Source organism: Leucoraja erinacea, chromosome 7, assembly GCF_028641065.1.
Source record: "Leucoraja erinacea ecotype New England chromosome 7, Leri_hhj_1, whole genome shotgun sequence".
Taxonomy (NCBI): Eukaryota; Metazoa; Chordata; class Chondrichthyes; order Rajiformes; family Rajidae; genus Leucoraja; species Leucoraja erinaceus.
The window spans coordinates 17,900,538-17,913,533 of NC_073383.1; the positions used below are offsets into that span (position 1 = coordinate 17,900,538).

At 41.1% G+C, this 12,996-nt stretch overlaps 1 protein-coding gene across 4 annotated transcripts in view; it reads left to right on the forward strand.

Moving 5' to 3' along the window:
• pde1a (phosphodiesterase 1A, calmodulin-dependent) overlaps positions 1–12,996 on the forward strand; it is a 386,755-nt gene that overhangs the window by 88,083 nt on the left and 285,676 nt on the right. For all 4 annotated transcript variants that reach the window (XM_055637850.1, XM_055637851.1, XM_055637853.1 and 1 more), the window contains exon 2: positions 3,707–3,860. In XM_055637850.1, coding sequence (XP_055493825.1) covers positions 3,707–3,860 — 154 coding nt within the window. The remainder of the gene's footprint in view (positions 1–3,706; positions 3,861–12,996) is intronic.

Sequence of the window (12,996 nt, forward strand, 5' to 3'; positions counted from 1 at the left end):
CACAGTATACAGTATGTGTGTGGAAGGTGGTCTTGGAGGGGAGGATGCTCCTCAAACTGTGGAGCATCCTGGACACAGCTCACTCCCTCCATGACACACTGGTCAACCTGAGGAATACCTTCAGCAACAGACTGGTTCCACCAAAATGCAGCACAGAACGCCACAGGAGATCCTTCTTCCATGTGGGTATCAAACTGAACAACTCCTCCCCCTTCTGTCGTGGGGTAGACTGAGACTGACTCCCCCCCCCCCCCCCCCTTCAATGTTATATCTTGCATCAAATGGTGTATCCTTTAGCTGTGCCTTATGGCCGGCTTCATTGCATTGACATATAGTCTTCCCTTTGACTTGATAGCACGCAATCAAAAGCTTTTCACTGTACGTCAGTACAAATGACCATAATAAAGTAAACTAAACCAGCGTTCTGTGTTATATAAAAGTTAGTTGAAAAATAAACTCTGTCCATCTTGATCTTGCGTCCTTACATTTATACATGGTTGGCAAGTTCACAAATACAATAAGTCGAGCATTTCAAATGAGGTAGTGATTTAATAGCCAGATGAAATATTTTAATGCACATAAAAGCAGAAACTCCAGCTAAAGCCAACATTTTCCAATGTCATTGTCCCACAGCAGCCACCGCATGAATCTGCTGTCCCACGGGATCACAGTGTCCACCAACATGAGCACAGAGGTCAACTATGCCCATGCACATAGTTACACCATAGGCACCAACAATTCTCAGGATTTACTAAGGTTTCCTTTCCTACTCCTTTTAAATAGAAACAAATGTTTTAATAATTATAGATTATCACCCTACTATAGTTATCCAACCAGATGCAACTAAATTTAAGGTAGCTCTTTCTTCCCAATAACCCTTTCTGGCTTAAGTCCTCCCTCCACCACCTCCAGTTTAAATTCCATTTGGAATATTTTGGAGGACCAAGAAACCAAGTACCAAGATAGTTTTTGCATGCCATAATAGCGATTGATTAAACATTTAAGAAGTTGTCAGACAATATTAAAAATGATGTCTATCAAAACAATTTCCTACATCCCAATGAGTTCCTAGCAGCGTACAACAGAGAGAGCACATAGTGTTCAGATAATCAAGGATTGATTAAGGTATGGAAGGAAACCCCTTGGTCTGTCGAGTTTATATTGGTTTCATATAATAGAATGTTGTAATCCAATTTGTTCCACTCCTTTGTTACCTCCCCATAGCTGTATAAATACTTTCCATGCATATATTTACCCATCTCCCATTCAAAAGGGTCACAATGGAATCTGCCTCTACTGTTACCAGACCCCACCAATTCGCTGTTTGTGGGGGGGAAAAAAACAATCCTCATGTCAATAGCTCCTCATTGTCTCTTTTTGTCCTCTCTGACAATTGAGAACTGTTTCTCTCTATAAACTGTCTGTACTCATGCTGACTTTAAATATCTTTATCAGATCACCTCACAATCTCCTTTGTTCCTGGGAGAACCTCTCTGGTTTCTCCAGTCTGCCCGCTTATATAACGTTCCTCTTTTTTTGGTAAATCTCTTCTGCAACAACTCTACTCTAATCCCTTTACATTTTTCTTAAAGCTAGACGCAATGCTCCAGTCAAGGTCAAAGCAATGTTTTGTAAAGGTTCCTTGTGATTTCCTTGCTCTTGTACTCTACGCCTCTATTTACAAAGGCCAGGATCATACATGCGTTATCATATACCTTCAAACATGTTTCGAAAGCCCCAATATGAATTGTGCTCTGTCATTTATACATCCTCCTCTCACCCTACTAAAAAATTTAACACCCCTCATTTCATATTATTAAATTTAATCTGCCATCTTTCTGCCCATTCAATCACCCTTTCCATGTCATCATAAACTCCATCACCATTATCAAAGTCATGCACATGTTCCTGAACTGTATTCCCAAATAAATGGAAACACAAGTGGGCGTGGGGGGTCATAGTGTCAGGAAATGGGGAGCACAGATCCAGGAAATTTGCAAAATGTCATAATAGCGATTGATTAATTGCAGGTTGTGTTGTTTTGCACTAATATAAAAAAATAGATTGGACATTTTATTTTGTTTCTTTATTATGTTCTCTAGTGACGTTGTCAGACGTGTTATGCCGCGGCAAGTAAAAATGGAATTGTTCCATTTCGGTAAATGTGAGAATCTTGACCTCTTGACTTCCTGATTGGCTGGCGGACACAAATTTGATTTCAAATTTTAATAGAGGATTGGAGAAGTCTGGGTGTAAATTGGCAGGCCTGTGTGGAGATTAGTTGTTCTATTTCAAACAGGCGGTACAGGCATAATGGGCCAAATGTTCTCCTTCTGTAATGCTATAACAGTAATAAAAATATGATGCTACATTCCAGTGGCATCTTGCAATTTTTTAAGAACATCACCAATAGGAGCAAGAGTCCACCTTTTTTCTTTTCAAGCCTCCTCTACCATCAGAAAACATGATCTGAGTTTGGCATCGACTTCACGGTTTTACTCCTGCCAGAACAGTATAACCCTGCACTTAGTCAAAAAAATCTATCTCAGCTGTGAATATACTCATGGCTCAGCATCCACACTAGTGTGTAATTAGAATTTCTGATTATAATTGTTGATTAAAGCTTTAGCATAATTTATGTTGATGATTAAAGCTAAGAGTTTATTTTGGAGAAATTGCATTTCAAAGAAGAAATATTCACTCTGAGGCTTAATCCCAACATTTTACTCTGGAACATTTCCATATAAACATATCCTGTTCAATGGTCACTTATTCTTTTTGATCATCCTGCTTTTGCTCAATGAAGAAGTGGGAACAATAAGTCCAGAGATGAATGAGAGCAGGGCTTCTTCCAGTTTGGAACACAAGGTGGAGAAGGGATGATATTTACTGAGTTGCAAGCTACTGATGTTAGTTTTAACTTTAATGTTCCCGATGATAGTAAACAGATATACAATACCAGTAATAGGTGACATCTGAAGAAAGGTTCTGAGTCTGAAGAAAGGTTCCAACCTGAAACGTCACATATCCATGCTCTTCAGGGATGCTGCCTGACCCACTGAGTTACTCCAGCATTTTGTGTCTTTCCTTGGAACACCTGCTTCTGCATTTTCTTGTTTCTGCTGTTTATACACTCCCAACAGACAGCGGAAGACAAGATTTGGGGAAAGTCACTAACAGTCATTTGTCTACACTTGCTGATGCTAATATCGGTGGAAAGTAATTTTTTTAGACAAAAACTTTTATCTCTCCAACATTAGCTAATTCTGTGTGCTGTCAACACTGGTTTTTCCGATTTATTGTGGTATGGGTAGACTGATTGTCCTTCAGTATTAACATATTTGAATGTCTCAGACCATATACCGCAGGAGAATGTTTAGACAGTAACAACAAATTGGAAAAGGGTTATGTTTCCGCTTTCAGTTAATGAAGAAATAAATGTGTATCACACACACACGTGTGTATATATGTTTGTGTTTGTGTGTATGTGTGCATGTGTGTATATGTGTGTGTATATATGTACATGTGTGTATATATGTGTGTGTATACTGTATATGTGTTTACGTGTGTATATATATATGTGTGTGTGTGTATATATGTGTGTTTTTATATTTATATAAAATGGAGTAGATGGATAAAGAAAATCCATATAATTGTAAAAGTTCACATTTTATTTTAAAGTTTTGGTCTTCTTTTCTATTTGCAGATTGTGATTCCCATGCTTTATTCACAACTCACGACATGTTCAACATAGAGAGCCCAGATGGACATCTGGATGAAGATGGCAACGGGGAGGGCAAATCTCAGGCGGACTCGGGCACCGCACTTGGAACAAATGCCCCAGAAGAATCAGCAGTCAGGTCAGAAATGCAACGTTAAAATTAATGCAACATTAACATTCCAGAAATATAAGGCCAAGCAGAAAAACTGGAAAATAGTGCAGCAAATGCTTTGATATTTGTGAAGAGGAAAGATGGATTGTGCTACTTCTGGTGTGCTCCCTGTATGACAGACAATCTGAAACCCATCGAGGACCTCTCCTATTTAGATTTCCAGTCTGATCTATTGTACAATTTTTCCAGAGTTTACTGCTTGGTCCCAGAAGTGTGATTGCCATCATATGTTCGGGTTGCTGAGCATAAAAGCATCAGAATAGTTAATAAGTAGATAGTGTTAGATATAAGGAGAGGTAAATAGCCCACTGCACCATTTAATAATATTGTGGCTTATTCACTATCCCAAGTTTATGTTCTCATTCAATCTTCAGAACCCTTTCTCATAATATCCCAAAGCTGGGGATCTTGGTCTTTAAGTTTGCTTTACTTCACATCCCTTTCAGCCAAAACAATTGCAAAGATTTGCAATCCCTTTTACCCGAGATAAATGACTGACCACTAGTTGCTTTGTTAGTTACTTGATTTACTGTGAAGAAACCCAGCAGTGTTGAAATGACACGAGAATAAATAAATTAATATAATCAGAACAGTTTGCCAGATTATGCATCCTATGTCTTACATAAATTATGTGTAGGCAGAGGCACGACTTTACAGATAATAAATTCCTTTTCAGTTACAGTGGCAAGAGTTCGCCCATGTACTACTCTGCCTCAATATGTTTTTCCATGGTTTCTCCCACCTAATGTTGTGGAGTTTTTCTTGAGAGCTTTATCCATTGTGATATTTGCCAAGGTCATCCATTTTATGGTGGGGAAGAAGATGGGATAGAAATGAATAGAGACGAGTGATGTTTGATACTGCTCGGAAGGTAACAGAATCTTCTTTGAGCAAATTTCAATCAATTCAATGTCAGCCAACTGTTGTGCCCTTATAAGTGCATAAGGTTCACAGTTGCACATGGCCATGTATGGAATTGCCTTTATACTGGATGCCAGCTCATTGTTTGATGGAACAAGGCTGCCTGAAAAAGTCTTTTCACTTTTACTCCTTTTCTTTGCAGTCAATTATTCTTTGGAACTCAAATGTAATCATTTTTGTTGTAGTGCATGTGCACATCCTTAACGTGTAGGAAAGAACTGCGGATGCTGGTTTAAATCGAAGGTAGACACAAAATGCTGGAGTAACTCAACGTGACAGGCAGCATCTCTGGAGTGAAGGAATGGGTGATGTTTCGGCTCAAGACCCTTCTGAAGAAAGTGCATAAGGTTCAGAAGAACCCTTTAGAAGAAGGGTCTCGAACCGAAACATCACCCATTCCTTCTCTCCAGAGATGCTGCCTGTCCCGCTGAGTTACTCCAGCATTTTGTGTGTGCACATCCTTAACATCTTCCAGGAATATGTGTACGCATCCATCACCTTTTTGTAATTTTAATGATTATTGGGGTAAAGGCCTCAGGCCATTACACGGCCCTGTGTTTTATTGAAGAGATGGTTCTCATATCAGCTCTATTCATATTTTAATGAGAGTACAGCTTGAACACGAGTGAACACAGAAGAATTATGCAGCCATTTATTATTGGCAATGTTATTATGTGACAATTAACATTCTCCATTGTGCTGGAGTCTATAATAACAACGTCCAATTATATCTGGATGCTATTTCTGTGAGTGCAGTTCTGAGGCTTTTGTGTTCAATCCAGAGAAGTTGGTAATTTCAATATTAGATGGGTGGTGGGGCCAATTTTTACTCTGGCCAATAGCAGTTCATTACATGCTTCTGGCAGCTATTATTGCTGGCTGACAAATAACTTGTGCTGCCAAATGGTATGGGCCATTTAATATAGAGATCAGGCAGCAGGTGCTGTTCAACTGGGGAGACATCAAGCAGAATGCTGGAGACTTGTAAGACCCTTGTTGCTGGCATATAAAATAAACTTTACGTCATTTCTTAGGGAGTTCGGAGAAGCAAGAATGCATTTCTGGAGAAGACGGAATTTTTAGTTAAGTTTAGAGATACAGCGTGGAAACAGGCCCAATGATAGACCCAAAATGCTGGAGTAACTCAGCTGGTCAGGCAGCATCTCTGGCAGAGCTGGATTTAGATGAAGAGAGGCCCTAAGCTATTCCACTTGTGAGGCCCCTCCCATTCTCCCAGCCCCACGACTATAGGAAGATGGAAGAGTGTTTTAAATAATTTGATTAAAGCCTAGGATGCTGACGGGAGTTTAAAATTTCACAATTCCTTCTCTATAGGACATAAAATGTTATTGTTAAATACCGTAGTGATTGGAAAAACCCCCCATAAATATTAAAATTAACACTGTGAAAAACTTTTGCTATAACCGAACTTTGTAAACATGTTGTGGAATAAGCAAGAATTTTTAGGAAAATAAAATTGTAAGTTTACTCTCATATTAAAAAAACAAAAACAAAAAAAAAGCAAACAAAAACGTGAGCTTCAAAATGTTATTGCCTAGGAAATGTTGGGGGGGCTTTCTGGAGCGCTAGCATGGGTGTTGTGGGCTGAAAGGACTGGTTTCCAGAGGGCTAGTGTGGACATTGTGGGCCGTATGGATTCTTGGGCTGGCAGCTCAGTCACTAAGGCCTGGCAGCTCAGTCACTGAGGCCTGGCAGCTCAGTCACTGAGGCCAGGCAGCTCAGTCATTTCTGAGTCAGCATGACCAAGGACCAAGGACAAGACACAACATTAAAGACATTTAACAATAAACATAAAAACATCCCCCCACAATGGTTCCCACTGTAGGGGAAGGCAAAATGCCCAGTCCCCATCCCCAGTTCACTCATAGTCGGGCCTATTGAGGCCTCCGCAGTCGCCTTTACGGAGGCCCGATGTATCAGGCCGTTCTCGCTGGGTGATGTAGCTCCGGCGTTGGGAGAATCCTCACAGCGGCTTGGGACACCTGGAACAGCCGCATCCGTACTGGAGACCGCGGCTTCCGAAGCCAAGAAGGCCATGCTGGATGGAGCTCCACAACTGGCGATCTCGGCGAGAGATCCCAGGCTCCCGATGTTAAGTTCAGCGCCGCTGGCCACTCCACAGACCCGCGGCTCAGCGATGTTTCATCGGCGGTCTTCAGCTCACCAGAGCTCCAGCGCGGCGACCCAGGCAAGGCGTCGCCCGCTCCTCGATAGCGCTCCAGCGCTCCAGCGCTGTGCCGCCGCCGAAGCCGATGTTTTGGGCGGCCCCCTCAGGAAACACTGCTCCAGGCCCGCTGGTAGGCCGTCGAAGGTGCAGCCCGGAGAAAAGCTGCCTCTCTGACCAGGTAGGGACCCTAGAAAGTAGTTTCCCCCTTCTTCCCCCACCCCCCCCACATAAAAAAGACTAGAACACCTAAAAACAAAACACTCAACTAACTAAAAATTAATTAAAAAAAAGAAAAACGGACAGCTGCAGGCTGGGCAGCCATACCACACAGGACGGCGCCCCCTAGATTGGCTACATTATGGCTACATGTAACATTGATCCAAACAAAGATTTGGAAACTGAAATAATTCAGGATTTTAAGTTAAATTGATCGCAACAAATCAATTGTTGTTACTCCATAAATGTTTCTATCACTTGGGTTACTGCTTTTATTTATTTTTTGAGCTTTTACCACAAACAATGTGATTGGTTAACTGAATTGATTGAAAGATACAGCATGGAAATAGGCACTTCGGCCCACCAAGACAGAGTCGACCAACAAGTTCACTCTAGTTCTATGTTAACCCACTTTCACATCTACTTCCTACACACAAGGGCAATTTTACAGAGGCCAATTAACCCACAATCCCACCTGTCTTTGGGATGTGGGAGGAAACCCAGGCAGTCACAGGGAGAATGTGCAAACGCAAAATAGACAGCACCCAAGGTCAGGATCGAACCAGGGTCTCTGGCACTGTGAGGCAGTAAATCTACCAGCTGAGCCACTCTGTTCTATTATAATCTCAGTAGCAACTAAAAAAAGAAAGGTGGGTTTTTATTCATCTGGCAAAGGTGATAAATTCATCTCATGATTGCATTCTAATTAGTTACTTTGATTCAAATAAATGGCTTTCCATCAACAAAGATTAGTGGGAGATGCTGGCTGAAAGGTGCAAACGTCATTAAAGGGTAAAATCATATTCTGAGGGAGGAACGATTTCAATAGAATTAGAACACATACAGACACCATCTTTGAATTTTTCAATTACAATGGACAAATCGTTCTGCTCAACAAAAGAATTCAGAAATTAATAATAAAATTCCAATAGTCAGAAGAGGTTTGAAAAATCTTCAAAGAGCTAATATGGACAATCTTATCCATAATTGGCATCTCACGATTGTGATCAGTGTAAGATTTTAAATTACATTCCGAGTAAATTACATGGAATCACTTTGTAAAATTCTCATTCCCAGAAAGCAATGGAATTCAATGGTTCTTATAATTTAATGGCTATAATTATTAAGAAATTATTTATGCTACAGCTGCATATTATCACAATGTTGCCATAAAAAAAACAAGAATGAGACATGCTCTTTTGGTGGAAAATTAATTTCACCCTATAATTGCTCCTCGTGCTGTAAGAAGCTTAAATAATTGATGCTAGTCCTCCTGTCAGTCTGATACAGAATTAGTCCAATGTGGAAGCCTTCAAAGGTAACACTTCATCATTATCTTTTTCCAGGATACTAGTGATAGAGTTGTGGTAGAATCTGGACAATTCTCATTTCATCATGATCAGCTGTGAAAATTAAAATATTCCAATCATTTTCAAACGCTTTCATGTTCTGTATTTAAAACAAAGTTGTGATCTGTGAACTTTACAATCCAGCCCTACTTCCATGTTCACAAAACCATTTGTTACTGAGATTTACTGAGACATGAAGCAGGTAGAACATTGTGGAGCGCTGCTACAAAATAACACATCGATTTAAATTATTTTTACTAATCTATTGAATTTTGTACTTCTATAATGTTTGATCTCAATTTAAGATGTCTATAAGCTCTAAAGTTGTTTATTTCATACTCCATGTACAGGGAACAAACAGCTAGGTGGATTAGTTTGTGGATTATTTGAATTTTTAGAGGAATCTGAATTCACCCAATTACTATAATCTTAAAACTACAGGATGCATTTTCATGGATGATCTTTCACTTATTTGTTGTATTCTTATTTATTCTCAGAAGATTTAATAGGAACCTGAGGGGCAGCATTTTTACAGAAAGGGTGGTAGGTATGTGAAATGAGCTCCCAGAGGAGAATTTGTTTATGAAGGAACTGCAGATGCTGGAAAATCGAGAGAGACAAAAGTGCTGGAGAAACTCCTGGGTGTGGCAGCATCTATGTGTCGAAGGAAATAGGCAACGTTTCGGGCCGAAACCCTTCTTCAGACTGAAACGTTGCCTATTTCCTTCACTCCATAGATGCTGCCTCACCCGCTGAGTTTCTCCAGCACTTTTGTCTACCTCCCAGAGGAAATCGTTGAGACGGGTACTGTCGCTATGTTTAAAAAAAACATTTGGACAGGTACATGGAAAGGATAGTTTTGGAGGGATGTGAGCCAAATGCAGGCAGTTGGGACGAGTGTAGATTGGGGATATTAGTCAGCATGGGCAAGTTGGGCCGAAGGGCCTATTTCCATGCTGTATGACACCATGACTCTTTGTCTCTGATCTTCCATTTTCCTACTCTCTCTCTCTCTCTTCTCTTTTAGTTCTCCTCTCTTTTTTCTTTGTGCATTAATAGATCTATTTTCTGCTTCCTATAGTTTACCTCCGTCACGGTTCTTCATTACGATTTGCTGGAAAGCATTGCTGTATTTTGTCCTATTTACAAAAGCTTCAGACACCCTCAAGGGGGCGCCACCTGAATAAGGTGATGGTTTAGAAGGAGACTACACTTGAGCTGAACAAAGCTGAACAAAAAGTTGTGGGCAGCAAATTTCTTTCCATTAGTTCTGGTCACCAAATGTGGGTCCTTATAGTTCTGTACTTGCATAGACGAAGAAGCTTTGATAAAACGGTGAAACTGTTATTTAATGAGAGAATTGTATGCTGCTTGTAATAACTAAGGCAAAAAAAAGTTAAATGCTCATGCAAATTGTTTAAGTGTCTTATTAATATAACAAATTGTAATTGGCACAGCAGGTGAAATCTTAGTTGAATAATTTTAGCTAAATGTTATTTCATGAGGGAAATAACTGTGTTTTCTGCTCGAATTGCACTTCACTCAGCAGTTAGAACACGAATTCCTTCTGCTACCATTGGCTGCATTGTGTACCATCTACACAATCCACTGTTCTTTCGATGGCTTGAGGAGCACCACCCAAAACCCAATACCTTGACCAACACCAAGGGCAGTTCAGCAGGCATATGGGAACAACGACTTTCAGGTTCCCCTCCAAGTCACTGTCTGTGTTCCTTCAGGAAAGCAGGATCTAAATGCAGAACATCTTCGTTTAGCAGCATTGTGGGGCTGTCTGTACATTAGAGGGATTGCAGCAGTTCACAAAGGTGACTAACCTGTGCCTTCTCAAAGACATTTAGAGCTGGCTGTATATGCTGAGCAGCTGCTGATGCCTAACAAGTAGAAGCAATCAAACAGCAAAATCTCAGTTAAATTCTTGCAGACCCACTTATTTTGAAAGCTGTCAAGGTTCACACTGATGCTAATGGATGTTCTATTCCTACTATGACTTCGATGAGACATTGTGTTGAGCATAATTTATCAGTGTAATTAACATTTTCAGTGTGGGAAACTACATAATCTGTAGTTACCTACTGGAGGCAGGGAAGTTGCAAATATTTTGATTTGTCCTGCTGCTTCTGGATGGTATACTCATTTATATAACAGAATGGTGGAGAAATGCACTTGTTCACCAGAAGTGCTGGTTTGCATGTAGAAAATCATCTCACTAGCTTGAGTTGTAACACACTAAATGATGTGACAGGCGTATGATCCTATTCTACAATATGGATTGCATTGGATTGAAATTGGATCAGTGGCATTGAGCTTGCAAGTCCAAAGATCCCTGGAGGTAACAGTGTAGGTAGATACGGTACAAAGATAGGTGAAGGTGGCATTTTCCCATATTAGCCAGAGCATAGCATCAAGAACAGTGAGGTTGCAGGGCAGCTTTATAAAGCATTTATTAACTGTATACAGTTCTGGTCGCCATACAATAGGAAGGATATGTTTGCACTAGAGAGGGTGCAGAAATTCACCAGGAGGCTGCCGGGGATGGAGTGTTTCAGTCATGTGGAGAGGCTAGGTTCATTTGTCTTGGATTGGAGGAGGCTGAGGTGGACCTGCTTGAGGTGTGTATAAAACCTATGGATAGGATTGAGAGTGGGAGACTCTTCCCCATAACAAAGTATCAAGAACCAGATGATGCAGGTTTACAATAAGGGAGAAGGGTTTGGAGGAGATCTGAGGAAATGTTTTTGCACCCTGAGGGTGGTTGCATTCAGCAATGCATCACGTGCAGGTGGTGGAAGCAGGTACTCTTCAAAAGTATCTAGACTTAAATGCTATATTAGCAGAGCCAGTAGAGCTGCTGCCTCACAATGCCAGATGCTTGAGTACAATTCAATGGTGTTTTTATTGGCATGTGCAAACACACAGTGAAATTCTCTTCTTGCATACAGCCCAGTGTTTCCATACCTAAGCATATTCTCCATCCCACGCACTAGTTCTTATGAGCGGTGCCCGATCCAGGCAAGTCCCAGGCTGCTGTGGGCGTCCAGCCATCACCTTCCTTGGATGCGACGTCCCGCTCCTCACCCGTCCATCTTTGTGCCTCGGGAGCACCACCCACAGCTGACTTTGAGGGCGCGGTAGACCAGAGCCAGGTTCCCTCTCCTATCGGCCTTGCCCCTCCCCGTCTCGTCCGTCATCCTTGTCCTCACCGGTTCCATCTTCACCGCCTTTGGGGGATGAGCTCCTGACCTCTGAAGAAGGGTCTCGACCCGAAACATCACATATTCCTTTTTCTCCAGAGATGCTGCCTGCCCCGATGATATGCTCCAGCATTTTGTGTCTCTCCTGACTTTCATTGTTGCCTCCATGGAGTTTGCACATTGTTAAGAGTGTTGAATTACCATATTCATTGGACAATGAAACGTCTACTTGCCGTATATGGATAGGCCCGTAAATGCATTCTCCCTGTAACCACAGGGGTTGCCTCGGGGGTTCTCTGCATTTCTCCCACATCCCAAAGACTTGTGGGTCAGTAGGTTAACAGGCCAATGTAAATGCGTAGTTGAGTACTAGAAGGTGGGAGAAGAAAAAAATGGGATTAATGTAGGATTAGTGCAAAGGAATGGTTGATGGTCAACATGAGCAAAAAGGCCGGCTTCTATGCTTTGTAACTCTGACTGCAAATGAGCATCTGACTGGGCAAAAGGGGAAAGGACTGTGGGCCAAGTCCACCTTTAGGGTGACACAGGCTCGATCCTGACTACGGGTGCTGTCTATATGGAGTTTGTACGTTCTCCTTGTAACCGCGTGAGTTTCCTCCGGGTGCTCTGGTTTCCTCCCACACTCCAAAGACATACAGGTTTGCAGCTTAATTTGGCTTTGGTAAATTGTAAATTGTCCTGAGTGTGTAAGATAGTGCTATTGTGTGGGGTGATCGCTGGTCGGCGAAGTCTCGGTGGGCCGAAGGGCCTGTTTTTGTGCCGTATCCCTAAGTCTAAAGTCTAAAGTATATGTAAATGGTGTGAATATGGATGGTAATTGATGGTTGGCATGGAATTTATGGGCTGACATGCCCGTTTCTGATTGACTTTATGACTATACAGGAAATTATTCCAGAATTATATAACAATTCGTAATATCATTTTCACAACATGGTCTCTCTGAGTCTCACATTTTAATGTTTATACAAGACCTCAGCAATTAAGGAAATAATATTACATTATCTATCTGGAGCAAGCAATGTGACGCAGATGTATGTTTTCCCTCTTGGCTTGCTGATTAGCAATGTAATATACAGAGTGACGCAATTATATTTTTAATGATTGCAGATGATTGTTGAGAGCTCGTTTGCATTTTTTATTTCATTCTTTTGGTTGTAACTATTTTTATTTCCAATGAGAATATTGCTTTGTTATTT